Raw genomic sequence first — 26604 nt, 5'->3', positions numbered from 1 at the left:
CAAATTGTCTCCCAGTACTGTTTCTGGAGGTGGTAACGGTCAGTCAGACTGGAAGACATGAACAAATATGGCAGGTCGTTTTAACCAGCCATATCTATCTTGCGAATTATCTAAGCAATTGCTAATGCCACACCGTAGGAACTCGTAGTACAGAGGACATGAAGTACTAAAAAAAAAAAACAGAATAATCTATTCGATCAAAATTAATACACAAGTCTATCTATAGAGGCTGCGCTATAGGGTTTTTCCCAATTACTCGAAGATTTTGAAAGGAGTAAAATCAGGGCTAACGTATCTCTTTGAGCCGATTTTAGTAGCTAAACTGTTAATCGTCTCGATATCTTCTGCAGGCAAGTCGATAATCTTCTTGTTGTTCTTAACTCTTTCGGGATTCACGGACTTTGGCAAGACGACGTAACCACGAGATAGACCCCAGTTGATGAGAATGTTTGCTGGTTCGACGTTATGCTTTTCAGCGATTTTCTTGATAGTTGGGTCGGTGAGAAGTAGAGAGTTAGAAGAACCCAATGGGGAGTAGGCTTCTAGCAAGATACCCTTGGACTTGCAGTAATCAAGCAACTCTTGTTGGTCCAATTGAGGGTGGGTTTCCACTTGGTTAGCAGCAGGGACTATAGTGTTTGGATTTGCCTTGAAAAGGGCTTCGATGTTCTTGATTGAGAAATTCGAAACACCAATAGCCTTTGTCTTACCGGTCTTTGGTAAGTGTTGCATCTTTTCCCATGTCTTAGTGAAGTCCCAGTCTTCAATGTCGACATCAATCTTACCATCTGCAGTTCTTGGGAAAGTGAACACATTACCGTCCTTAATGGAATCAGTTTTCAAAGCCACTGGCCAGTGAATCAAGTACAAGTCCACATAATCCAATCCAAGTCTCTTCAAGGAGTCGTCCAAAGCAGCTTCAGGGTTCCTTTGTTGAGTACCCCACAACTTAGTGGTAACAAAGATTTCTTCCCTAGGAACACCAGAGTCTCTGATACCTCTACCAACAGCCTCTTCGTTGCCGTAGATAGCAGCAGTGTCGATGTGTCTGTACCCGTTTTTCAAGGCAGTGACAACGGCGTTGTAAGCCTCTTGGTCAGGTGATTGCCATGTACCCAATCCAATTTGAGGAATGGATGCACCAGTGTTTAGCTTCAATGTTGGTTCTGCGGTTGATGACATTTCGTTTATGTTTCTTTGCTTGGAATTGCTTGGAATTGCTGTACTTCGTTCCGTTGTAGACTCTTTAAAAGTCCGATTGAGCCTTTAAACGAACTTACAATTCTCAAATTCAAAACCACAATGTGCTTTATATACGGCCCTTTATATAATTTTGATGCGTTGCTACAAGTGATGGAGAACTTTTTTCGATTCTCTTCTCTTCGCAAAGTCAACGGTCGATAAGTAAAGCAACACTTTTCAATGCAAGGGTAGTAATTGCTGTCTCTATATCTACCTATATGTTTATACAAGCCACATGCACACGCTCCAGGATGTTGTAGTTTGAATATAATAAGTCCAGCAACTACCTCTACGTTAGCTACAAGGCAAGGTTTCGAGGCGTGTGGTAGAAAGCCCTTCGGCTATTTAGTTCCCTTTTTTTTTTGCAGCCAAGTTACACACTAAATTTAGCTGTGTCTTGAGTACATCTCAAACCCTCGACCTTTGTTCAGTAGAGTAGAGTACGCGCGCTCATAGACAATTTTCCCGCACCCAAACAATGTTATTGTTGTTGTCGTGTAATCCAAGTCACAGCTTCTCTCTAATTTGTATAATATTATCCGAGGGTTCAGATTGTTCCTTTATTGCCTTAATCAGTAATCACTATGAAAACGTAAGAAGACATTTCAAAAAGCATACTTGTCATTACAGTGTTGGACAACTATTGTACACAACTTTACATAAACACTTGACATAGATAAATGTAATTGTTAAATTGGATTAGAAGACACCTTCTTCTTTCAATTGCTTAGAAAGCTCAGTAACAGACTTCACAAGTTTTTCAACGATTTCGTCTACATCGGCTTCGGTGATGATGAAGGATGGAGCCAAGAGAATACGGTCACTGCAGCTTTTAGTTGGAGTTGTTCCCATTGCCATGACGTTCAAGCCATTTTGGAAGCATTGTTCCTTAATTCTGTTGGCAATGCCTAAGGATGGGTCGAATGCTTCCTTTGTGTCTCTGTTAGAAACCAGTTCTACAGACCAGAAACCACCAATACCTCTAACATCACCTGCTATGTTGTCTTCAGATAGCAATGCTTGCTTCAATTTCTCACCCATCAAGTTACCCATCTTGAAGACATTGGCAGTTAGGTTTTCCTTAGCAATTTTTTGTTGGATACCCAAGGCCACGGCACAGTTGAAAGCATGGGAAGAGTAGGTGTGGCCACCGACAATGGTGCCAGAACCCTTCACGTAAGCTTCCTTGATCTTTGGGCCAATCAAGATACCTGCGATAGTAACGTAACCAGAACCCAAGGTCTTACCAACAGTTTGGATATCTGGGCCGTCTTCAGGGGCCAAGAAATTTTCCCAGCAGTTCAACTTTCCGTTAGGGTTGCTTCTACCAGTACCACACATAACTTCATCCAAGTAAAAGATGATGTCATACTTGTTACACAAGTCCCTAATACCCTTCAAGTAACCCTTTGGTGGTGGAGTAGTACCTAAGGAAGAACCTGGCAAGGTTTCCACGATAATAGCAGCTATGGTGTCTGGATCTTCGGTAATGATCTGCTCTTCAATGGTCTTCAAAAGACGCTTAGAATAGTCTTCCTCAGTCTCACCCTTTAGTTTGTTACGGTATGTGTATGCGCTTGGCATTGTCAAACAAATATTCTTTTGGTCCATGAAGTAGTCCTTGTAAGCGGTAATTCTTGGGTTATTCGAGATGGCCATGGCACCCAAAGTGAAACCGTGGTAAGAGTCCTCTCTGGAAATCAATTTCAACTTCTTTGGTAGGCCTCTTTCCAAGTAGTATTGTCTGATGATTCTCAAGGCATTTTCGTTACTCTCTGAACCGGAAGTAGTCCATAGAGCAGATTCGAACACACCCTTTGGAGAGTGTTCAATGTAGAACTTTGATAATTCCTCAGCACTCTTGTTTGAGATCAAACATGGGTAAGAGTAAGTAGATTCTCTTGCCGCCTTGTTAATAATGTCGTAGACTTCTTCATCACCCCAACCCAAAGCACCAACAGCAGCACCTGTAATCGCATCTAAGATGTTTTTGTGCACGACACCATCTCTTTCGATGTCGACACGTACACCTTTACCACCAACAACTTGAGAACCTGTCTTATCAACTGTTGCTTGGAAAAGGTATGAAGTGTTTGGAGTTTCTAATGTAACTGTCATTTCGTTTCGTGTTAAGTTAATTTATGTGTATAGCCAATGGCGATGAGTATTAACCTTGGTTGTAGATCAAAAAAACCATTTTAAACAGGAAAACACTATTAGTCTGTTTAAAGAATTGTCAAGTCGTGGGATCATAAAGGTTATCCATGCTCTGTTTATATATGTTCATTTCAAATTTGAACTCTAACAATATACAGATGTCTTAACTAATCATAATCAATATACGATAATTACTCACATGCGCCATCAGATTAGCGGTTTTTAGCGCCCGTGCCTGTTCCATATTGACTAATTCATTGTATTTTCCACCATTTTCATACAGCTAGGTCATTATCAGTCGAACCAAATTCCTTTATAACCTTCCCTAAACTCATTCCTTTCCCAAGTGTTTTCCGCAGAAAGAAGTTCATTGTTAACCTTAATCCACTAGCGCGCTATCAGACTTTCTTCTTTCGGAAACTTGGATGCAAGAGATAACAAAATTGAACTACTTGACTGCAACAGCAATAAATAATACCTACATTCTTCTTCGGTCCCGTCTTAAACGGCCCCACAAGCTGTGAAGCTGTCTATGACTCGCCTGTACCTGTTCTATCTCGTTTGAAGATTCACGGTATTCCGGTTACAGTCGATGGCTGCCCTTTAAAGTGGGAGCGCGGCGCTCAAAACCCGCTTAGCAATTCTTTTACGGAACTAAACGGACTTTGCACGTGACCGCATTCTTGGCGGTCACATGACTTAGAACTTCTGTCATATATGGTTATATGAACTAGTTTAGATATGAATATATATATATAGAATGTGGCAACGGCACTTACGGCTATTGCCTAACTTATATATATACGTAACAGATGGGGAGGAAGAGGTTAAACGCTAAGTTTGTTGTCATAAAAAAATGGATTTAGAAAGGATTCAAAGAATTTTTGTTTGGACAACTTGTAATATATTTCAGTTATACTTTTCAAAATAAAAGACTGCTTTAAGATGTTAAAAAGAGTATTTAATTAGATAAGTTTGTTTATTCTAAATTGCAAAGCTGATATGTTGCTTCCTAGTCTTTAAAACCTCCCACCAAGGCAATCCTGTTTCCCAGCATTCTTCCATTACAGTTTTCGCTATCTTTGCGCCTGAAATCCCGCCTTTCATTAGACTGTCGAGATGCCTTATATAAACATCTCTCAGTGAGACCAAAGAGCTATCTATAAGCTCACATCCACACGAAAAAATGCAGAGCAAAAGGCAAGACTCTGCAGGAGAGTTTAAGGGAACCTTATCACGTAGAAGTGCACTGATTCTGGTTAGTAGTTCTTTTACAAGGGTCGTACGTTGAGATAAATTCAGTATTCTGCGTCGCAGCAGTAGAAGCGCAGTGAGGCCGAATAATAGATTTGTACATCTCAAGAATTGATAGATACGCAAATTCTTGGTTGTTGGTTGGACACTTTTAAGCACTTCATCTCTTTCCCTCTCACTGGTGACAAGATAGTTAGAGATTTCGTAATCCAACTCAATGGCCTGTGTCATTAGCTCTTCCATGCCGTTAGCAGAAGTAATTTTGTCTTTCTCGAAAACCATTTGTGAAATTCTGGATAGATATGCCAAAATACGTGGTTCCATCCCACTAGTGGGTTGGATATCTTTTAAGTCCTCTCTGGCTAGCAAATTGTTATTTCTGTCAGCAGAAGGACAAAAATCTAAGTCCATTTGCTGGAAGATCTCTGCCTGCCTTGTGGCTTTCGGAGACGACAGTAAACTGATCACATTGAGGTACATAAACCACCTAGTTAAGAAGCTCTCTCTATCCTCCCCTACACTGTAAGATATTTTTTGTCTTTGACTTACCACGTCAGTCCACTCGCTGTTCCTTTTCAACTTCTCTAAAAGTATGTCTTTTGCTCCATAAAGGTGAGTCCTCCAAAGTCCCTGCTTTTGATCAAAGAAAATGTCTATGGAGGCTAGAATCAATATACATGCTAGAGTAACAAAGCTGAATTTCTCTTGCGGATCTACGACCCTTCTCTCCAACTCTAATAAACTTTCATCGTATAGTTGCTTCATCACTTTGTCTTCTTCTATTCTGTCCGTCTGGTACCCGAACTTCTTTCTATGTTGACCGCCCAAGACAGCTAGTAATTTCATGACGATTTTATTCGCTATCGCCATTTGAGGGAGAGTGGTTTTGAATGGGTTCACAGTATTAGCACTATTGGATACAATAAATATTTGTGATGTCTCTTGCACGTAGAAAGAAAAAAGTTCAGTGAGACCAGGACTTCCAAAAACCTGCAATGGAGAAAACCAAAGATCATTCATTGGAGAGTATCCATTGAATAACTCAAGAGAATTTTCTGAAGCTGAATTTTCTTCATTACACTGAGGTTTGGTACCTGTTTGTTTCGAGCGCCTTTTTTTGGAACATAGGAATTGAGTTCCTTCATTGACAACAATAAGATTTTTGATATTCAAGTTACTAGCACTTACTGTCTTACCTTCATCTTTGGCAACTAGTATCCCATTAACTAGCTTTGTATTTTCTGGTATGTTAATCACCTTATTCTTATTCTTATAAGGACGTCCACCCCATTTCAGTGTCAAAGGTGCTTTTTTTGAATTCCTAGATCTCGAATTGGAAATTCGTCCTACTATTCTTCTGTTATCCATGTTGTGAATACTACTATCGATTATATTGGTTCAGGCATACAATAAATGATCTAATACTCCCAAAGTTTATCCGAGCCTGTGCCTGTGCCTATCCGGTACCGAAACAGGGCCTCTAGTACCTGGAGAACCATTTTCCATATTCGAATTAAACATGCTCAGTGTAACGAAATCGATTTGGGAAGGTTAAGGATATCTTTTCGTTTTATAGGAATGTCGATTTAAGCGACAAACTCCAAACCCCAGATAGCAGATTTCGGAATGCTAAACTTCTCACGTTTTGAATCATAGTGCTCTAGTTTCCAATATTCATTGTAACTCTGGGAGAGAGATATGATAGATATTTTGAAATTCCGCTGGAATTTTTAACTGAATATTCTCCATCCTAACATCCGATATCATCGAGTGAAGATCCTAACCCCTTATTTTTGAGTTTTCATTCTCATTCCCAGCCCCACGAATTGAAACTAGTCTATGACTACGTGACTCCTTAAGTCGAGTTGTCGGTTCCAAATTCAGAACGTTGATAATACTGATACTAAGTTTTTCCTTTATCTAATCTAATCTAAAAAAAAAAAAAATAGTGACAAAAACTGGAAGCTAAACATTAACCTTATGCATATTATTATTCTAAGACAATGAGCAGCGGGAAACCCGACCCTAAAAGTGTGCCAGAGAAAGGGTTTCATTTGATATAGGAGAATGCATCAGTGTAGTCAAAATTAAGGTCTCAATTACCTTAGCATCTAGTAGTAATGGCGGTTTTCCTCTCGAGCCCTAATTTGACTTTCCTAGTTTGGAATACTAGGGTTCGGTACGCAAGTATCACAGGAATAGAAGGTTAGGGATATTTCAGGAATAGTATTGATTTATATTTCATTGCCAAAGTGGACTTAAACACAACGCAAAATATATATAGGAGGGAGGATATATTATTGTGTCTGTTGAACTGACAGTCTACTCTGTTAATTATAATGAAATAAAAAAAAATAATACCCCCACGGATCACTTGTATCGACAATAACCCATCAGAACAAGCCGAGTTTATTACCAGAATGAATGCACTTAAAACTAGGGCATGGACCATAACTAGATTAACCAGCAGGAAAACCAATAATGGTCTTTTTGTGCATACTAGTAAAAGGCTTTTGAGAACAATGAAGCCTCAACCTAAGGGCCAATACAGGCTGTATCCAAAGGCAAAATTGTTGAATTACGATACTACTAAGAAAGCATCGCTTATTACTGGGGCTTCATCTCTTGTTTTATTTCTTTCTCATTTGTTGTTTGAAGTAGAGGAGGAAAAGAATGGCAGCGTTTCTGTGAAGGAAGTAATGTCTCATAACAAAATCAATGATTGCTGGATAGTTATTGATGGTAATGTGTACGATGTCACATTGTTCTTATCACAGCATCCTGGAGGTGTGGCCAGAATTATGGAATTTGCTGGTAAAGATGCAACTGCAAAATTTCACCAAATGCATTCTTCTGCTACTTTGGAAAAGATGAAGGATCATTTGATATACATTGGAAAACTGTCAGGCGCTTTTGAGAATGAGCTTTCTGAGGAAGAGATAAGGATTATGGAACAAAAGGCCAAAATTCCTCCCTTAAGTAAAATATTCTGCCTCTCCGATTTTGAAGGGGTGGCTAAGAAGGTATTGCCAAAGTCTACTTTCTTTTATTATGCAACTGGTTCTTCTGATGAATATACACTTAGAGAGAATCATTACGCTTACTCGAGAGTATTCTTTAGACCTAAGATATTACAAGATATAGAAGAAGTCACTACGGAAACGGAGTTTTTGGGTACGAAGGTAAATTTGCCAATTTACATAACGGCTTTCGCCGGTTCTAAGTTGGCACACCCTTTGGGGGAGCTTAATCTACAAGCAGCTGCATATAAGGCCAACGTAATGCAAATGGTCCCCAAACAGAACTCTTACACCTATGAAGAGTTCTTTTCACGCGTCCCTGACGACCAAAATCAATGGTTACAATTCCATTTCGACACACAGGAAGAACTAGATAACCTAGATAATTGGGTGAAAAAGGCAGGTACTCTACCCAGTGTGAAGGGCCTTTTCCTTAACGTAGACCTTGCAGATATTGGAAACAGAGAGAAAGACTCTCGCCAAAGGGCAGCTACTGCTGGGAGTGAGTACTTAGATGAAATGACGGATAACAAATTTGGCAGCCATCCAAAGATCACATGGAGAACCATCGAAAACGTCATCAAAAATACCAACTTACCCGTGGCCTTGAAAGGAGTTCAACGTGGAGAAGATGTTGTCCTTGCCGCACAAAAAGGCGTTAAAGCTGTAATTCTATCAAACCATGGGGGCAGACAACTTGATTTCTCAAGACCCCCACTGGAAGTTTTAGTAGAGGCCAAACAAATGTTAAAAGAGAAGAAACTGGATGACAAAATTGAAATATATCTCGATGGTGGAGTTCGCAGAGGTTCAGATATTATAAAGGCTTTATGCTTGGGAGCCAAAGGGGTTGGGCTAGGTCGCCCATTTCTATATGCAATGGCTGGCTACGGAGAAGATGGTGTTTCTCATCTAATCAACATTCTACAAGCCGAAATTGAAAATAACATGAGGTTATTGGGAGTTGATAAAATTGAAGATCTTAACGAAACATTAGTTGATTGTAAGAGTCTCAGCTTTAAAAATCCAAGAATTAATGATTCCTTATATGATGAGGCTTATGAGCCATTGCAATTTCCTAAATTTCAGTAAGAATTTTCAGGTTTACCTCTCTTTCTTAAAGGCATTCAGAATGGATATATAGACTATTTATGAAGCAGTTCAGTATACATAATTTTGTAAGCAATGAATGAAAACTTTAACAGAAGAGGGATTCGTTTTTTTTTTTCGTGGTTGCTCTGTCCTCCTCCAGAAGAATTACTAGAACCACATACTATTTTAGGTCTACCTCTGATTCTTTTTGGATTACACGAAACTTCGAATCTCCTTGGTAAATAATACAATGGCCTCAAAATGTCTATTTTCCCTACTTTTAAATAAATTATAATAATCACTTTACTGTAGTGTGTGGTTTAACCTTATAAAAACCTCAAAAAGACACGCAATTCACGTGATCCTCAAAACACGCCTCAAATTAAATTTTTCTTAAATAAGGAAATGATAAACAATAAGAGTACAAACCTGTAAAACATGAAGACGCGTTTTGAGGGTAGACGCGAATTTAGAGTAAGAATCAGTTGTTGGAAGGCCTTTAACAAGCAGTAGAAAAGATACAAGAAAACTTTCTTTGTTTTGTTGATATTAGCTAAAAACCTACTTCTCAAATCAAGTAAGGTTGTTTTGTTTTTCATATATAATGAATGAACATCTGAAATCTTTAGAATGATGAAGTTTTGAACTTATTTAACAATTACTGAAATTCTTCTAAGAGAATCAATGTGCAGTAGGGAATCGGGGGAAGTATGGGTCTGGGGGATTTGCATGCAATACAAAAAGCTAAAGAAAAAACAAAAAAAAAAAGAAGAAGGCGGCAAAAATATGATTGTTCAAGGAAGCGAGAGAAATCGAAGAGAATTCGGTTTATTTTAGATTGTTGATTTCTCGGAGTGGGCGAGATTTCAAGCAATCTTTGATTACATCTTAATTGATGCTAATCAAAAAATGAATTCTTTTTGTAATTGGAGGGTTGGGCGGGTTTTATATTTTATTTTATTTAAAGTCAACTAACTGTTTACACAATAACAGTAAACCTCAAACTCTCGAATATCCTTTTGAGTAAAGGTTATATTTGGGATGGTGATATGAGGGGGATATACTAATAAACTGATTTTTTAATATCTGACATTAGTAAGGGAGACGGACTACTGAACAAAAATACGAATCGATGGCAAACATATTTTCTTTATCTTCACTTTCAGTGAAAAGGCTAAAAATTAAAAAATCTGCAATATTTTTTTGACAGATGGCGCTCTATTACCGAGCTACTAGCTTGTATTAGCACAATTTTTTGAGATCCGCAGTTAGTCGGATCTCTCATCATCAAATGAGGTTCGAGCAGCATTCTATGACGTTACTTTGGAGAAAAGCAATGTCCATCAAAAAGCAGGTGCTAAAGCACACTTCTCTACTAACAACCAAATAGTACAGGGTTACCCAAACATTTATTAACCATTAGTCATTTTCTAGTATATGCACAAACCAGAAAGCAACGATGATTACAATTAGAAATTAGTACACTTCTCCTAAAATCCACCCGTAAAGGCTACAAAGGGCAGCCCATTCGTTTAATCTCGAGAGAGATCATGGCAAATGCTGCAGCTGGTGTTAAGGGTTTAGACTGCATTAATTTATTAGGAAACGACGGCTATATCATCTGCCAAGGGATCTGAAGACCCGTTGTCGCATTTTGATATTTCTTTTTGAAAAAGCAATTCTAACAAAACTTACGCAATAAATGCCGAAACAGTAATCGAAATCTCTAAAGGATTACTGTGTGGACACAGTAACCCCTGCAGGACGAGAATGCATTGTTCTCGGAATTGGTCGGTTCAATTGAAACGTAGTTTTGACTAACATAGCAAGAATTCCAATGAGGCATTGGTTTTTCAACCTAAAAAGAGTGTTAAGGGTCTCATGCACACCCGGAATTATAAGATTTTCCCTAAAGTTATGTGGCTACGTCTAAACAACGACATAGGGGGCTGTGAATACATACAAAATCTTTTCAAACAATGGTCAATTGAACGCTCAATTCAATATGTAAAGGGTAATGAGTAGGTAGCGAGAGTTTGGAAACCGAGGTGTTTATTGGAGATTATACAGTATTAGTGCAGTTTTGCAAAACTTCATGTGTGTGTGTGTGTTGAAATTCAACCCACTTATAGTTTAATGCAGGATGCAGGACATTCGTCAAATATACAATGTAAAACTATGGAAGATATTTTCATAGCTAGTAGGATGGGATTGTGAAATCTAAATTGAAATGGTACTTAAGGGTCCGAACATCGTCAAAAAAGTGTCAAAATTACTTTGGAAGGATCTGTCATTATAGTGTTATTATATATAGAGTATCCTTGATCACTTGCCGCACTGTACCATTCATAGGCACTAACCACAAACCTAAATGAGAGAGGACATCACAAAGTCGACCTCTTCGGAGGAAGTTGGGGACGTAACTGCGTCAGTTGAAGATTCCTTGCAAAAGAAATCATCGGATAATGAAAATGTGTATGAGATCGTTGAGCCGGAACCAGTTTATGAGAAAGCATGGTCTAAAAATATGATCATTGTAGCATATGCTGTGCTATTTTTCACTGCATTTGTTGAAACCTTTGCATCTGACTCTACGAAAAACTTGGATTCCTATGCCACTTCGAGTTTCAATGCACACTCCTTACTTGCAACCATCGCGGTCGTCTATAAGATCACTGCAATTTGCGCATACCCCGTCTTCGCCAAAGTTGCTGATATCTTAGGTAGGGGTGAAGGGTTTGGTGTATCCATTGTGTTTTATACGCTAGCATATCTACTATATGCCGCTTGTCAAAATGTGAACACTTATGTTTGTGCCGAAATCTTTTATGCCCTTGGTAGAAACGGGTATCGTGTTTTCCAGCAAATTTTCATTGCCGACACAACTTCTTTAGTTAACAGAGGTATATGGTCCCAATTGCCGGTTGCAATCTCAGCTATTCCATCATTATACGCGGGTTCATATATTCAAGACGCATTTTTGAAGCACTCAACTTGGAGATGGGGGTACGGGACCTTTTGCATTATTCTAGCTGCTTCTGCCTTTCCACTAACATTCATAATGTTGTACATGGACAAAAGGGCAAAGAAGGCTGGCGAGAGGAAACAAATTGCCATATTCAAAGACTTGCCAGAAGGTTCCTGGTACAAAAAAGCATTGCACGTGATGTTTGTCGAGCTGGATTTGATTGGAGGTGCGCTACTGCTTGCAGGATTCGCTGTGTTCTTCGTCCCATTGACCTTGACAGGTTCCAAATCATCGTACAAATGGCATGAACCTAGATTGATTGCGATGATTGTTGTTGGGTTTGTGATTTTCTGCATGTTTTTGGTATGGAACTTTTCTTTCAAAAAGAGACCATTCCCAACCAGAAAGCCTTTTGTTCCTGCCCAGTCCTTCGCCAATAAAACCGTTGTAGTCATTCTTATTTTGAACGCACTAGATCTTTGCGAGAACTCTTCATTTGCAACTTATTTCGCTACAACATTACAAGTTGGTGGGTACTACACAGCTGGTCAGGCGTCCAGAATTGACAATGCGAAAAAGGTGACCGTGCAGATTGCTTCGATTTTAACAGGTTTGGCTATGAAGTACACCAAACTATCAAAAATCTACGTCCTTGGAGGCGTTCCATTGGTGGTCTTGGGTCATGGGTTGCTTGTGTATTTTATGAACAGAAATGGCGTCATGGAGAGCACCATCAGACTAAATGTCATGGAGATTTTCATTGGGTTCGGCAGAGGCATGTACCAATCCGCAACCCAGGTTTTAATCCAGGCTATTGCCGGTGTAGAAGGTATAGCAATGTCCACCGCCTTTTTCCTAGCTTTCCAATCCATTGGTTCCCTAATAGGAAGTGCCATTGCCGGTGGTATTTGGAATAGCATCATTCTCAGGAAGCTAGACAAGTACCTACCTCCAAAGGAGAAGAAAAATGCCAAGAAAATATTCAAGTCAATCAAGGTCGCTATGTCGTACAAAAAACACACGCCCACAAGAGACGCAATTTCCAGAGCATACAGGGAAACACTCCAAATCATCGGATACACTGGCCTGGGAATCATCGCACCTATGCTAATCCTGATGTTTTTCGTGCGCGAGGTGAAATTGACCGACAAACATGATGCCTACGGCAACGACGCACGTAGCGATACAGACTCAAATATCGAGGGCATCCGTACAGATCCCGAACAAAGGCAGGATGAGAAACCTACGTACAGCTTTAACCAGGAAAAGAGAACCTGGACTAACTTTTGGAGGGTTTAACTTTAGGTATTCAAGTAATTTTTTTCATTAGCGAGAGACACGCACAGACACACACACATAATTCGTACTATATTTTTTTTCAGCATTTACGTAAGCTTAGGTCAGGTCAATTGAGAGACACTTTTATGGAGTAGTAACTCACTCACTACACTACACTAGATACATAGATAGAGTCCAGGAAAAACTGATGTTGGCACGGTAACAGACGGTCACCACTCATATTGCTCTGGCGGAGGGGTTTCTTTCTACTATACCACACTATCCTATACTATAGTATACAATACTATACTCTGTTGTACGGCTGTACGGGACCATGGGCTCCGAATGGCAAACACTTCAGCTCGCTTTAGTGCTCGAGCGGAGAAAAGGTTTGCGAGTTAGACGTGATGTGATTTTCCTTTCTTCCTTTGTTCCTCTCTTTGATTTTTTTTTTTTTTTTTTTTCAGTTTGATCCCCTCCTGTTTTTGTGGTGTTTACTTTTCCTTTTCTCTGGACCTACGTTTTTCCGATTGACTGCACAGACTGGGCCACTCACTGGGACAGTTACTAACTAGTACTGAGACAAAATACCGAGGCGGAATCTTTTGACGTAGTAAGTACATAGATTCAGGAAATATGCTATGGTTATTGAATAATGGGGCTGCAAAAATTAAGGGTGCTAAAATACATACCAGTACTACCTAAAGCAGTATGCATTCCCATTATTACTTGGAGCGAGGGCCTTCGAAAGCGTTTGAAACAGGAGTAGGAGTAGTAGTATTACGGAGAAACGGGCATTGAACAGGAGTAGCAAAGGAAAAGCCGTGAGAATACGGCAATGTTCCCAACCTATGGGTCTGTTTTGTGTGTGTAAATATGTGTGTCTTTTTTTTTTTTTTTAATTTTTTTCTAATTACGAGAAACCAGGACTACGTCAGGTTAGGAGAATGGATATGGAAAATATTAATGTACCAGTAGTTTTGTATGTATGATTATTATTACCAATACACGAAGTGGAGGTATTAGAGCGATTTGGGGGAATTGGGATTGTATATATAGTGTGTATGTTTTACGATATTGAAGGATCGTGTTGTAAGGAAAAATAAGGCACAGGAAAAATTCAGATTTTTTAGGGGTTTATTACTAGGAGCAGTAGTGGTAGTAGAGTAGTGGTAGCAAAAGCCGAGATCTAGGTAGAGACAGATCTGTAATACATAGTTAGTTGAAGAAGTTCAAACGTTAAGAAAAGAAAAATGTCTAAATTTGATGTTGAACAGTTATTGAGTGAATTGAACCAGGATGAAAAGATTTCCTTACTCTCTGCAGTTGATTTCTGGCATACTAAGAAGATTGAACGGTTGGGAATTCCAGCGGTGAGGGTTTCTGATGGTCCAAATGGTATTAGAGGGACAAAGTTCTTTGATGGGGTTCCTTCAGGATGTTTCCCTAATGGTACCGGGTTGGCATCTACTTTTGATCGCGACCTGCTTGAGACAGCAGGTAAGTTGATGGCCAAGGAATCGATTGCGAAGAATGCTGCTGTGATTTTGGGTCCAACCACAAACATGCAACGTGGTCCTTTGGGTGGTCGTGGTTTTGAATCATTTTCTGAAGATCCATACCTTGCTGGTATGGCAACTTCTTCTGTTGTTAAAGGTATGCAGGGCGAAGGTATTGCTGCTACCGTTAAGCATTTTGTTTGTAACGATTTGGAAGACCAACGTTTCTCTTCAAACTCAATTGTTTCTGAAAGGGCTCTTAGAGAAATTTACTTGGAGCCCTTCAGATTGGCAGTTAAACATGCCAATCCTGTTTGTATAATGACTGCCTATAACAAGGTCAATGGCGAACATTGCTCCCAATCCAAGAAGCTATTGATCGACATTTTGAGAGACGAGTGGAAATGGGACGGTATGTTAATGTCCGACTGGTTCGGTACATATACGACTGCCGCAGCTATCAAGAATGGGTTGGATATCGAGTTTCCTGGACCAACAAGATGGAGAACACGTGCTTTAGTGTCTCACTCACTCAACTCCAGAGAACAAATCACTACTGAAGATGTTGATGATCGTGTTAGACAAGTGCTAAAAATGATTAAGTTCGTTGTTGACAATTTAGAGAAAACAGGTATTGTGGAGAATGGCCCAGAATCTACTTCAAACAACACCAAGGAAACCTCGGACCTGTTGAGAAAGATTGCTGCTGACTCTATTGTTTTATTGAAGAACAAAAACAATATCTTACCTCTAAAGAAAGAAGACAATATCATTGTCATTGGCCCAAATGCTAAAGCAAAGACTAGTTCTGGTGGTGGTTCAGCATCCATGAACTCCTACTATGTCGTTTCTCCGTATGAAGGTATCGTCAATAAGCTGGGCAAAGAGGTCGACTACACCGTAGGCGCCTATTCACACAAATCTATTGGAGGTTTGGCCGAGAGTAGTTTGATCGATGCTGCAAAACCAGCAGATGCTGAAAATTCTGGATTAATTGCCAAGTTTTACTCCAATCCAGTAGAAGAGAGATCTGACGATGAAGAACCATTCCACGTTACCAAAGTCAATAGATCCAATGTTCACTTATTTGATTTCAAACATGAGAAAGTGGATCCAAAGAACCCTTACTTTTTTGTAACCTTAACCGGACAGTACGTGCCCCAAGAAGATGGTGATTATATCTTCAGTCTTCAAGTTTATGGTTCTGGTTTGTTCTACTTAAACGATGAGTTGATTATTGACCAAAAGCACAACCAAGAAAGGGGTAGTTTCTGCTTTGGAGCTGGTACCAAAGAAAGAACCAAAAAGTTGACTTTGAAGAAGGGCCAAGTTTATAATGTAAGAGTTGAGTACGGTTCTGGCCCAACTTCAGGTTTGGTTGGGGAATTCGGTGCAGGTGGATTCCAAGCTGGTGTCATCAAGGCCATCGACGATGACGAGGAGATTAGAAACGCAGCGGAATTAGCAGCTAAGCATGATAAGGCTGTCTTGATAATTGGATTAAATGGTGAATGGGAAACCGAAGGTTATGACAGAGAAAACATGGATTTGCCAAAAAGGACAAATGAATTGGTTCGTGCTGTTTTGAAAGCAAATCCAAATACTGTTATCGTTAACCAATCTGGTACCCCAGTCGAGTTCCCTTGGTTAGAAGACGCAAATGCGCTAGTTCAAGCTTGGTACGGTGGTAATGAATTGGGTAATGCTATCGCAGACGTCTTATATGGTGACGTGGTTCCAAATGGTAAGTTATCGCTCTCTTGGCCATTTAAGTTACAAGATAATCCAGCCTTTTTAAACTTCAAGACCGAGTTCGGAAGAGTTATTTACGGTGAGGATATATTTGTTGGCTATAGATACTACGAAAAGCTTCAAAGAAAGGTTGCTTTCCCCTTCGGATATGGTCTATCGTATACAACATTCGAACTAGATATTTCTGACTTCAAGGTAACCGATGATAAAATAGCTATTTCAGTTGATGTGAAGAATACTGGTGATAAATTTGCTGGCTCTGAGGTAGTGCAAGTCTACTTCAGTGCTCTAAACTCTAAGGTCTCGAGACCTGTTAAGGAGTTGAAGGGATTCGAAAAAGTCCATTTGGAACCAGGTGAGAAGAAGACAGTTAATATTGACCTGGAATTGAAAGACGCAATTTCCTACTTTAACGAAGAGCTCGGTAAATGGCACGTTGAAGCAGGTGAATACTTGGTTTCAGTTGGTACTTCTTCTGATGATATACTTTCCGTCAAAGAGTTTAAAGTAGAGAAAGAATTGTATTGGAAAGGCTTGTAAAGAATTCTAAAATGGTTTAAATTTAGTGTTTCCAATGCAAGTGCAAGTTTCTTTGTACAGTTATAATTATATATATGTATAACGTGCAATGACCCATCATAACAGAGAATTATTCGCTATTAAAAACAGAAAACAAAAAACAAACAAACCTGTAACTACATGAAATGAATAGGTATCAAAGTGATGAATTTCCCATGAAATAGCAACCTTTACAGTTTGAACTTAACAATATGGCCTTTTTAAACCATACAAAGCCCCTGAAATTACGGGGAAGGAAACGATAAAAGGTTAATGCTTATTAAGCATACACTATATCTAAGGGAGAGTGGTCACCCTTTACAAGGTTTTTTTGTTTCCTTGCGTAGTTGCTAACACTACAAATACGTTGAATTTTTAAAGTTACATTTCATTACGTAACATTTAAACGAATTAGATAGTAAATAATAAACATCGCAATACACATTAAATCATTGAATTAACCTATACAGCTTAGCTTGCAGAATATATTATAACAGTAACTGTTAGAATGATTCATTAAGAGTCTACAGCTTGTAGCTTTTTTATTGATGAATTCCACAAGACTTTTTGCTGCAATTAGGAGAAGATCAAGCAGAATAAAAAACAGATTATGAAGTACGGACACTTCTTGCACCTAACAAAATATATTGAAAAGATGACTTTAAACAGATTCTGCCTCTGAAAGCTTTTCGACATGATCAGCATCGCTCTTTAGAAGCTCTTGCTCTTTCAAATTTTGAGCATTTGCAACTCTAACGTCATTTTGTTGGACCAAAGTTGCCCTGACTTGAGCCAAGAATGCTTGATCAACGGATGCCTTTCTTGGGTTTGGAGCTTCAAAGACAGCTTCTAATTCTTCTAAGCTTCTACCCTTAGTTTCAACGAAGAAGAAGTAGATAACAATAAATTCGAAAATATCGAAGAAAACGTAGAACACATAGAACCAATATTTGATATTCTTCATTGCCTTTGGAGCAGCAAATTGATTAACAAATTGGGCAGCACCAGAAACCACACCGTTGAGGAGTTGGGCCTTAGATCTCATCAAGTTTGTAGACACTTCTGTTGAGTACATGGATTGCATTGGAGTGAAAGCAAAAGAAAAGATAACACCAAAGAGATAAATGAACACCAATGCACCATTGGAAGCACTCTTCTTCTTAGTCTTCTCATAACGAGCGGTACAGATAGATAGACCTGTCAATGCTAATGCAGCACCTGAGATAGAACCAAGGAAACCTTCCCTTCTACCAATCTTATCAATAAAGAATGCACCGCAAATTGAAGAAATCCAAGAGACGATGGAATAAACACCATTCATTAACACATTCAATGAGACACTCTTCATACCAACATTTCTCAACATGGTAGGCAAATAGTACGAACACACATTGTTACCGGAAAATTGACCGAACCAAGCCATAAGTATAACCAACATTGCTCTGTACCTATCCGATCTCGTTCTGAATAAGATCCTTACATCTAACATTTCTAGAGGGTTTGATAAATCTGTACCATGGAAAGATTCTATTATTTCTGCCATCTCCATATCCAATAATGGATGAGTTCTATCGCCATTTAAGTGGTATTTGATAATGAATTCACGAGCTTCTTCCTCACGGCCAACACCAACCAACCATCTTGGAGATTCTGGGATTAACCAACCAAATATACACACAAGACCTGGGAACATCATTTGTAAGTATAATGGAATCTTAAAAGCCTTGGAGGAGTTAGGGAAGTTTTTGTTGGTACCGTAAGTGGTAAAGGCAGCAACAATAGAACCGACATACCAAAGGGTGTTATAAAGACCTGCAACCTTACCTCTTAAGTGAGCTGGAGCCACTTCTGCACAGTATGTTGGAGCTGCTGAATTAGCGATTGTAGCGAAAAAGGCCAAGAACCATCTACCACCAATTAATGCACTCTTTGTTGTTGTTACAGACGTAATAATAGCACCAATAACAACACCTAGACACCCAATTAAAATAGCAGGTTTTCTACCTTTCCAATCCATAAGAGGAACAAAGAATGCACCGCAAATTTGACCAACGTTGAAAATAGAGAACACTAGACCAGTACCAGTGGATGAGTTAATATCCAAATGGTAGTATTTCAAATATGCCTTTTCGGTATAGATAGAACCCATTAAAGACCCATCATAACCTTGCATAGTAGCACACAGATATGTTACAAAACATAAACCGTACAATTTGTAATATTGCTTCGACAAGTAACCTGGTAAGAGCACTTCCTCTCTAGCGTCCTCTACGGGGACACCGTTGATTTTCAATCCAGAAGTATTATCATTATCACTGTTCAAGGCTTCCTTGTGATCCAGATCACTGCCCAAAGTTTCTTTATGTTCGATAGTATTAATTGGCTTCTTCTGCAGCGAAGATGAGCTGCTCGAATGATCTGCCATTATGAAAACTGATTATCGTCCTGTTTTATTTTTCGTAATTCTGTCTTTAATTATTAACACTGACTGAAGGATATAATTATAAGACAACACACACAGACTTTTGTTTGCTGTTTAGCTTGCTGTTTAGCTTACACTTTCTAGCTATATTGAATAGCATATATATGTTCCACAAGCTACAACCACCTTGAACTACAGCCCAACTCAACATTGAAAGTTATTGGCTTTATATACCTTGATACACCATTTAGGCCTCCAATTAACCGGCTGTCCTTGTAATAATGAGCTAGAGTAGCAAGGTATCAACAACAGTATGGACATCTTATTGTCAACTTTCTACTACGGAGGGAAGAATCCCGAATATGTTAAATCTGACGCGCGGGTATTGCTAAGTCACGTTGCAGGCCCACCCAGACCCGAGTTTCTCTCTTACAAAAGCGCCTACACAGGTAAACGCACTCGGCGCACCGAACGGCCAGGGTCGCATATACCGCAGACGACTAACGCAAAAAAAATGGTGTGGAGAAATGAAATCAGAATACTACCAATGACGGTATGTATTAATGAAAAGAAGCAGAAGCACATTCATCGCCCGCCAAGGAGTAATGATTTCCACCAAGACAAGACAAGTCCGGCAGACAGCCAAGTGTTTTTTTTTTTTTTTATTTCTAACTATTTTCTTGTTTTTCATTCTCTTACGCTTACTTCCATTTCGAATCCATTGAAAAGCTATAATGAAGACCCCTCTTTACGTAGTACAGAAAACCCCTTTCACAGACCAAGAACCCTTCGCTCTACATATTTCCGTCGTACGAAAGCTTAGCTATACCATTTTCTGGGGTTCATTCGGTATACGGCCATGCAGGTAGCTTGCCAATTCCAAAAAAAAAGTGACGATACTAGTTACCAAATGAAAGGAACAGATAGATAAAATTCCGAGACTGTCAAATTAGGTTTTTTTTTTTTTTTTTTTTTGGCGGGAGTCAGTGGGGGGCCGAAAATTGTTCTTGGCCTAGACCTTAATCTGGTTTGACCATGCTAATACTTGCCTGTGTGCCCGACTTCTTGCCCACCCTCTTGCCTTCTGTCTATCATCCAAAACCCACCTGTTTTCCAGCCGTACCTTCGCTCGTATCTACACATACTGTGCAATATCTTGTGTGTAGCCGGACGTGACTATGACCAAAAACAAACAAGGAGAACTGTTCGCCGATTTGTAGCACTCCTGCATCCATCCAAGTGGGTATACGCTATGCAATATTATGCTAGGTCAGGTCAGACCAGGTCCAAAGACAGCAGCCTGACTGTATGCAACCTTTACCATCTTCGCACAGAACATACGTGTAGCTAGCTAGCTATCTAGCTACACTTATGGACCGAAAAGGCACCCCACCATGCCTGTCCGGCTTTAGAGTACGGCCGCAGGCCGCCGATTTGCCTTGCCAAGCAGTAGTCACAGTGCATCGCATGAGCACACGGACATGGGCACGGGCACAGGAACCATTGGCAAAAATACCAGATACACTATACCTACGTATATCAAGCCCAAGTTTAAAATTCCTAAATTTCCGCGGGGATCGACTCATAAAATAGTCACCTTCTAATGCGTATCCATTGACTACCAACCATTAGTGTGGTTGCAGAAGGCGGAATTCTCCCTTCTTCGAATTCAGCTTGCTTTTTCATTTTTTATTTTCCATTTTTCAGTTTTTGTTTGTGTCGAATTTAGCCAGTTGCTTCTCCAAGATGAAAAAAGCCCCTGCGCAGTTTCTGTGCTGCAAGATCATAATCGACTTTTCCACCCCCACAAAAATAAATGTTCTGTTGTTACATTCGCGTGGCTAGCTAGCTCCCCGAATCTTCAAAGGCCTACTACATCAAAATGTGTTCACCTGGTTTGCTGCCTAGTTTGAAAGGTAAGAACAGGGAACTTCCGGGTTCCCGGCGAATAATCATGCGACAGTCCCCTGGCCTTCCAAATCTCGTGTGTACAGTAGACAACAGCCAGGGCAGGCAGGATCTTTGACTTAGATCCTGCATCTTCTTGGGTAAGTCGGATGAAAGGAGAGTCGTATGAGATTGGAGAGGTAGCGGAAGACGTAAAGCCTTTTGTTAACTAGTTTAATTATTATGGGGCAGGCGAGAGGGGGAAGGAATGTGTTTGTATGTGTGTGCGTGTGAGGCGGGCGAGACGGAGCCATCCAGGCCAGGTAGAAATAGAGAAAGCAGAATGTTAGACAATATGGCAGCGTAGTAGAGTAGAGTAGGTAGGTAGGCAAGTAGTGCTAGCAAAGAGGAGAAGGGTAAGCTCACTCTTCGCATACAACACCGTTAGTGTGTCAGTTTGAACAAAAAAACAATAATCATACCAATCGATGAACTGTGGACTGGCTTTTGGAACGGCTTTTCGGACTGCGATTGTTCGTGAGGAATCAAGGTAGGAATTTAGTCATATTTACGGACAACAGTGGGTGATTCCCATTTGGAGTAGGAAACCGAGATCATGGAATCCTCAGATATGTTGCGGAATTCTGTTCACCGCAAAGTTCAGGGTGCTCTGGTGGCTTTCGGTTGGTCTTTTCTTTGCTTCTCCCTTGTCTTGTATGTTAATAATAGCCTAGCCTGTGAGCTAAAACTTAGGGTAGGCTTAGTGTTGGAATGTACATATGTATCACGTTGACTTGGTTTAACCAGGCGACCTGGTAGCCAGCCATACCCACACAAACGTTTTTTTGTATATTCAGTATAGTTGTGAAAAGTGTAGCGGAAATTTGTGGTCCGAGCAACAGCGTCTTTCTCTAGTAGCGCGGTTGGTTACTTGGTTGATATTGGCATTTGGACTTTGTTGCTACACCATTCACTACTTGAAGTCGAGTGTGAAGGGTATGATTTCTAGTGGTGAACACCATTAGTTACGTAATGTTTTCATCGCTGTTTTACTTGAGATTTCGATTGAGAAAAAGGTATTTAATAGCTCGAATCAATGTGTTATCATTGTGAAGGTGTTCTTCCCTAACTCGAAAGGTATATGAGGTTTGTGTTTCCTAGTAGAATTATTATCCTTTTCTTATGTTGCGCTTGTAGTTGGAAAAGGTGAAGAGACAAAAGCGCTTAACACTTGAAATTTAGGAAAGAGCAGAATTTGGCAAAAAAAAAAAAAAATAAACACACATACTCATCGAGAACTGAAAGATATGTCTTGCCTTATTCCTGAGAATTTAAGGAACCCTAAAAAGGTTCACGAAAATAGATTGCCTACTAGGGCTTACTACTATGATCAGGATATTTTCGAATCTCTCAATGGGCCTTGGGCTTTTGCGTTGTTTGATGCACCTCTTGACGCTCCGGATGCTAAGAATTTAGACTGGGAAACGGCAAAGAAATGGAGCACCATTTCTGTGCCATCTCATTGGGAACTTCAGGAAGACTGGAAGTACGGTAAACCAATTTACACGAACGTACAGTACCCTATCCCAATCGACATCCCAAATCCTCCCACTGTAAACCCTACTGGTGTTTATGCTAGAACTTTTGAATTAGATTCGAAATCGATTGAGTCGTTCGAGCACAGATTGAGATTTGAGGGTGTGGACAATTGTTACGAGCTTTATGTTAATGGTCAATATGTTGGTTTCAATAAGGGGTCCCGTAACGGGGCTGAATTTGATATCCAAAAGTACGTTTCTGAGGGCGAAAACTTAGTGGTTGTGAAGGTTTTCAAGTGGTCCGATTCCACTTATATCGAGGACCAAGATCAATGGTGGCTCTCTGGTATTTACAGAGACGTTTCTTTACTAAAATTGCCTAAGAAGGCCCATATTGAAGACGTTAGGGTCACTACAACTTTTGTGGACTCTCAGTATCAGGATGCAGAGCTTTCTGTGAAAGTTGATGTCCAGGGTTCTTCTTATGATCACATCAATTTCACACTTTACGAACCTGAAGATGGATCTAAAGTTTACGATGCAAGCTCTTTGTTGAACGAGGAGAATGGGAACACGACGTTTTCAACTAAAGAATTTATTTCCTTTTCGACCAAAAAGGACGAAGAAACAGCTTTCAAGATCAACGTCAAGGCCCCAGAACATTGGACCGCAGAAAATCCTACTTTGTACAAGTACCAGTTGGATTTAATTGGATCTGATGGCAGTGTGATTCAATCTATTAAGCACCATGTTGGTTTCAGACAAGTGGAGTTGAAGGACGGTAACATTACTGTTAATGGCAAAGACATTCTCTTTAGAGGTGTCAACAGGCATGATCACCATCCAAGGTTCGGTAGAGCTGTGCCATTAGATTTTGTTGTTAGAGACTTGATTCTAATGAAGAAGTTTAACATCAATGCTGTTCGTAACTCGCATTATCCAAACCATCCTAAGGTGTATGACCTCTTCGATAAACTAGGCTTCTGGGTCATTGATGAGGCAGATCTTGAAACTCACGGTGTTCAAGAGCCATTTAATCGTCATACGAACTTGGAGGCTGAATATCCAGATACCAAAAATAAACTCTACGATGTTAATGCCCATTACTTATCAGATAATCCAGAGTACGAGGTCGCGTACTTAGACAGAGCTTCCCAACTTGTCCTAAGAGATGTCAATCATCCTTCGATTATTATCTGGTCCTTGGGTAACGAAGCTTGTTATGGCAGAAACCACAAAGCCATGTACAAGCTAATTAAGCAATTGGATCCTACCAGACTGGTGCATTATGAGGGTGACTTGAACGCTTTGAGTGCAGATATCTTTAGTTTCATGTACCCAACATTTGAAATTATGGAAAGGTGGAGGAAGAACCACACTGATGAAAATGGTAAGTTTGAAAAGCCTTTGATCTTGTGTGAGTACGGTCATGCAATGGGTAACGGCCCGGGTTCTTTGAAAGAATATCAAGAGTTGTTCTACAAGGAGAAGTTTTACCAAGGTGGCTTTATCTGGGAATGGGCAAATCACGGTATTGAATTCGAAGATGTTAGTACTGCAGATGGTAAGTTGCATAAAGCTTATGCTTATGGTGGTGACTTTAAGGAAGAGGTTCATGACGGAGTGTTCATCATGGATGGTTTGTGTAACAGTGAGCATAATCCTACTCCGGGCCTTGTAGAGTATAAGAAGGTTATTGAACCCGTTCATATTAAAATTGCGCACGGATCTGTAACAATCACAAATAAGCACGACTTCATTACGACAGATCACTTATTGTTTATCGACAAGGACACGGGAAAGACAATCGACGTTCCAGCTTTAAAGCCAGAAGAATCTGTTACTATTCCTTCTGATACCACTTATGTTGTTGCCGTGTTAAAGGATGATGCTGGTGTTCTAAAGGCAGGTCATGAAATTGCCTGGGGCCAAGCCGAACTTCCATTAAAGGTACCAGATTTTGTTACAGAGACAGCAGAAAAACCTACCAAGATCAACGACGGTAAACGTTATGTCTCAGTTGAATCCAGTGGATTGCAATTTGTCTTGGACAAATTGTTGGGTAAAATTGAAAGCCTAAAGGTCAAGGGTAAGGAAATATCCAGCAAGTTTGAGGGTTCTTCAATCACTTTCTGGAGACCTCCAACAAATAATGACGAACCTAGGGACTTTAAGAACTGGAAGAAGTACAATATTGATTTAATGAAACAAAACGTCCATGAAGTGAGTGTTGAAAAAGGTTCTAATGGTTCTCTAGCTGTAGTCACTGTTAATTCGCGTATATCCCCAGTTGTATTTTACTATGGATTTGAGACTGTTCAGAAATACACGATCTTTGCTAACAAAATAAACTTGAACACGTCTATGAAGCTTACTGGCGAATATCAGCCTCCTGATTTCCCAAGAGTTGGGTACGAATTCTGGCTAGGAGATAGTTATGAATCATTTGAATGGTTTGGTCGTGGGCCCGGCGAATCATATCCGGACAAGAAGGAATCACAAAGATTCGGTCTTTACGATTCTAAGAAGGTAGAGGAATTCGTATATGACTATCCTCAAGAAAATGGAAATCATACAGATACCCACTTTTTGAACATCAAATTTGAAGGTGCAGGAAAACTATCGATCTTCCAAAAGGAGAAGCCATTTAACTTCAAGATTTCAGACGAATACGGGGTTGATGAAGCTGCCCACGCTTGTGACGTTAAAAGATACGGCAGACACTATCTAAGGTTGGACCATGCAATCCATGGTGTTGGTAGCGAAGCATGCGGGCCCGGTGTTCTGGACCAGTACAGATTGAAAGCTCAAGATTTCAACTTTGAGTTTGATCTCGCTTTTGAATAAGAATTTTATACTTAGATAAGTATGTACTTACACATAGATTTCTATGAGATACTGATGTATACATGCATGATAATATTTAAACGGTTATTAGTGCCGATTGTCTTATGCGATAATGACGTTCCTATCAAAGCAATACACTTACCACCTATTACATGGGCCAAGAAAAATATTTTGGAACTTGTTTAGAATATTAGCACAGAGTATATGATGATATCCGTTAGATTATGCATGCTTCATTCCGACAACTTTTTCGTAGCATAAGAATTAATTACTTGGATGCCAATAAAAAAAAAAACATTGAGAAAATTTCAGCATGCTTAGAAACAATTGCAGTGTATCAAGGTAAAAAAAGGATTTTCACTACATGTTCCTTTTGATGAAAGAAAATCATGGAACATTAGATTTACAAAAATTTAACCTCCGCTGATTAACGCTTAGAACATTAAGAGCACAACAGGTTATAGTATAGAGAAAGCATTCCGTTGGTGGTGCCCCAGACTTTCTTCGGCGAAATACGTAAATCGAATACCATCATACAATCTTTTCCAACGACCCACTATAGAAAGACTCTTCTTCGATGTTGTATACGTTGGAGCATAGGGCAAGAATTGTGGCTTGAGATCTAGATTACGCGGAAGAAAGGTAGTAAGAGTAGTAGTATTAGTAGTAAAAAGAGAATACCGGCTACATACTAGAGAAGCACGTACACAAAAACTCATAGGCACTTCCTCATACGACAGTTTCTTGATGCATTACAATAGTGTATTAGATATTTTCAGAAATATGCATAGAACCTCCTCTTGCCTTTACTTTTTATACATAGAACATTGGCAGATTTTCTTGCACTACTTTGTTTCTACGCTGTTTCTTTTGTTTTCAACACTTAGACAAGTTGTTGAGAACCGGACTACTAAAAAGCAATGTTCCCACTGAAAATCATGTACCTGCAGGAGAATAACCCCCTAAATCTGCATCGATCCAGTATGTTTTTTTTTTCTCTACTTATTTTTACCTGAAGATAGAGCTTCTAAAACAAAAAAAATCAGTCATTACATGCATATTATGTGTTCTAGAATTGCGGATCACCAGA

At 39.7% G+C, this 26604-nt stretch overlaps 8 protein-coding genes across 8 annotated transcripts; 4 read left to right on the top strand and 4 right to left on the bottom strand.

Annotated features, from left to right (window-relative positions):
* Nucleotides 1-252: 252 nt before the first annotated feature.
* On the bottom strand, nucleotides 253-1182 carry YPR1 (putative reductase 1; the record flags this gene model as incomplete). The annotated part of the gene is made up of 1 exon (XM_022818504.1): nucleotides 253-1182. The coding sequence occupies one exon, from the start codon at nucleotides 1180-1182 to the stop codon at nucleotides 253-255; it is 930 nt and encodes a 309-aa protein (XP_022675164.1).
* Nucleotides 1183-1941: 759 nt separating this feature from the next.
* On the bottom strand, nucleotides 1942-3360 carry bioA (uncharacterized protein; the record flags this gene model as incomplete). Its single annotated transcript, XM_022818503.1, has 1 exon — nucleotides 1942-3360. The coding sequence occupies one exon, from the start codon at nucleotides 3358-3360 to the stop codon at nucleotides 1942-1944; it is 1419 nt and encodes a 472-aa protein (XP_022675163.1).
* Nucleotides 3361-4383: 1023 nt separating this feature from the next.
* KLMA_30014 (fungal specific transcription factor domain-containing protein) lies at nucleotides 4384-6021 on the bottom strand (the record flags this gene model as incomplete). The annotated part of the gene is made up of 1 exon (XM_022818502.1): nucleotides 4384-6021. The coding sequence occupies one exon, from the start codon at nucleotides 6019-6021 to the stop codon at nucleotides 4384-4386; it is 1638 nt and encodes a 545-aa protein (XP_022675162.1).
* Nucleotides 6022-7073: 1052 nt separating this feature from the next.
* Nucleotides 7074-8765, top strand: CYB2 (FMN-dependent alpha-hydroxy acid dehydrogenase; the record flags this gene model as incomplete). The annotated part of the gene is made up of 1 exon (XM_022818501.1): nucleotides 7074-8765. The coding sequence occupies one exon, from the start codon at nucleotides 7074-7076 to the stop codon at nucleotides 8763-8765; it is 1692 nt and encodes a 563-aa protein (XP_022675161.1).
* A 2371-nt stretch (nucleotides 8766-11136) lies between these two features.
* mirA (siderophore iron transporter mirA) lies at nucleotides 11137-13032 on the top strand (the record flags this gene model as incomplete). Its single annotated transcript, XM_022818500.1, has 1 exon — nucleotides 11137-13032. The coding sequence occupies one exon, from the start codon at nucleotides 11137-11139 to the stop codon at nucleotides 13030-13032; it is 1896 nt and encodes a 631-aa protein (XP_022675160.1).
* Nucleotides 13033-14264: 1232 nt separating this feature from the next.
* Nucleotides 14265-16802, top strand: KLMA_30011 (beta-glucosidase H; the record flags this gene model as incomplete). The annotated part of the gene is made up of 1 exon (XM_022818499.1): nucleotides 14265-16802. The coding sequence occupies one exon, from the start codon at nucleotides 14265-14267 to the stop codon at nucleotides 16800-16802; it is 2538 nt and encodes an 845-aa protein (XP_022675159.1).
* A 679-nt stretch (nucleotides 16803-17481) lies between these two features.
* Nucleotides 17482-19245, bottom strand: LAC12 (sugar porter family MFS transporter; the record flags this gene model as incomplete). Its single annotated transcript, XM_022818498.1, has 1 exon — nucleotides 17482-19245. The coding sequence occupies one exon, from the start codon at nucleotides 19243-19245 to the stop codon at nucleotides 17482-17484; it is 1764 nt and encodes a 587-aa protein (XP_022675158.1).
* Nucleotides 19246-22436: 3191 nt separating this feature from the next.
* LAC4 (beta-galactosidase) lies at nucleotides 22437-25514 on the top strand (the record flags this gene model as incomplete). Its single annotated transcript, XM_022818497.1, has 1 exon — nucleotides 22437-25514. One exon carries the CDS (start codon nucleotides 22437-22439, stop codon nucleotides 25512-25514), a length of 3078 nt encoding a protein of 1025 aa, XP_022675157.1.
* Between the last annotated feature and the right edge of the window lie 1090 nt (nucleotides 25515-26604).

The sequence above is a fragment of the Kluyveromyces marxianus genome, chromosome 3 (genome assembly GCF_001417885.1).
Source record: "Kluyveromyces marxianus DMKU3-1042 DNA, complete genome, chromosome 3".
Classification (NCBI taxonomy): Eukaryota; Fungi; Ascomycota; class Saccharomycetes; order Saccharomycetales; family Saccharomycetaceae; genus Kluyveromyces; species Kluyveromyces marxianus.
The sequence above is the reverse complement of the archived record's forward strand: the minus strand, read 5'-3'. Positions and strand labels throughout refer to the sequence as shown.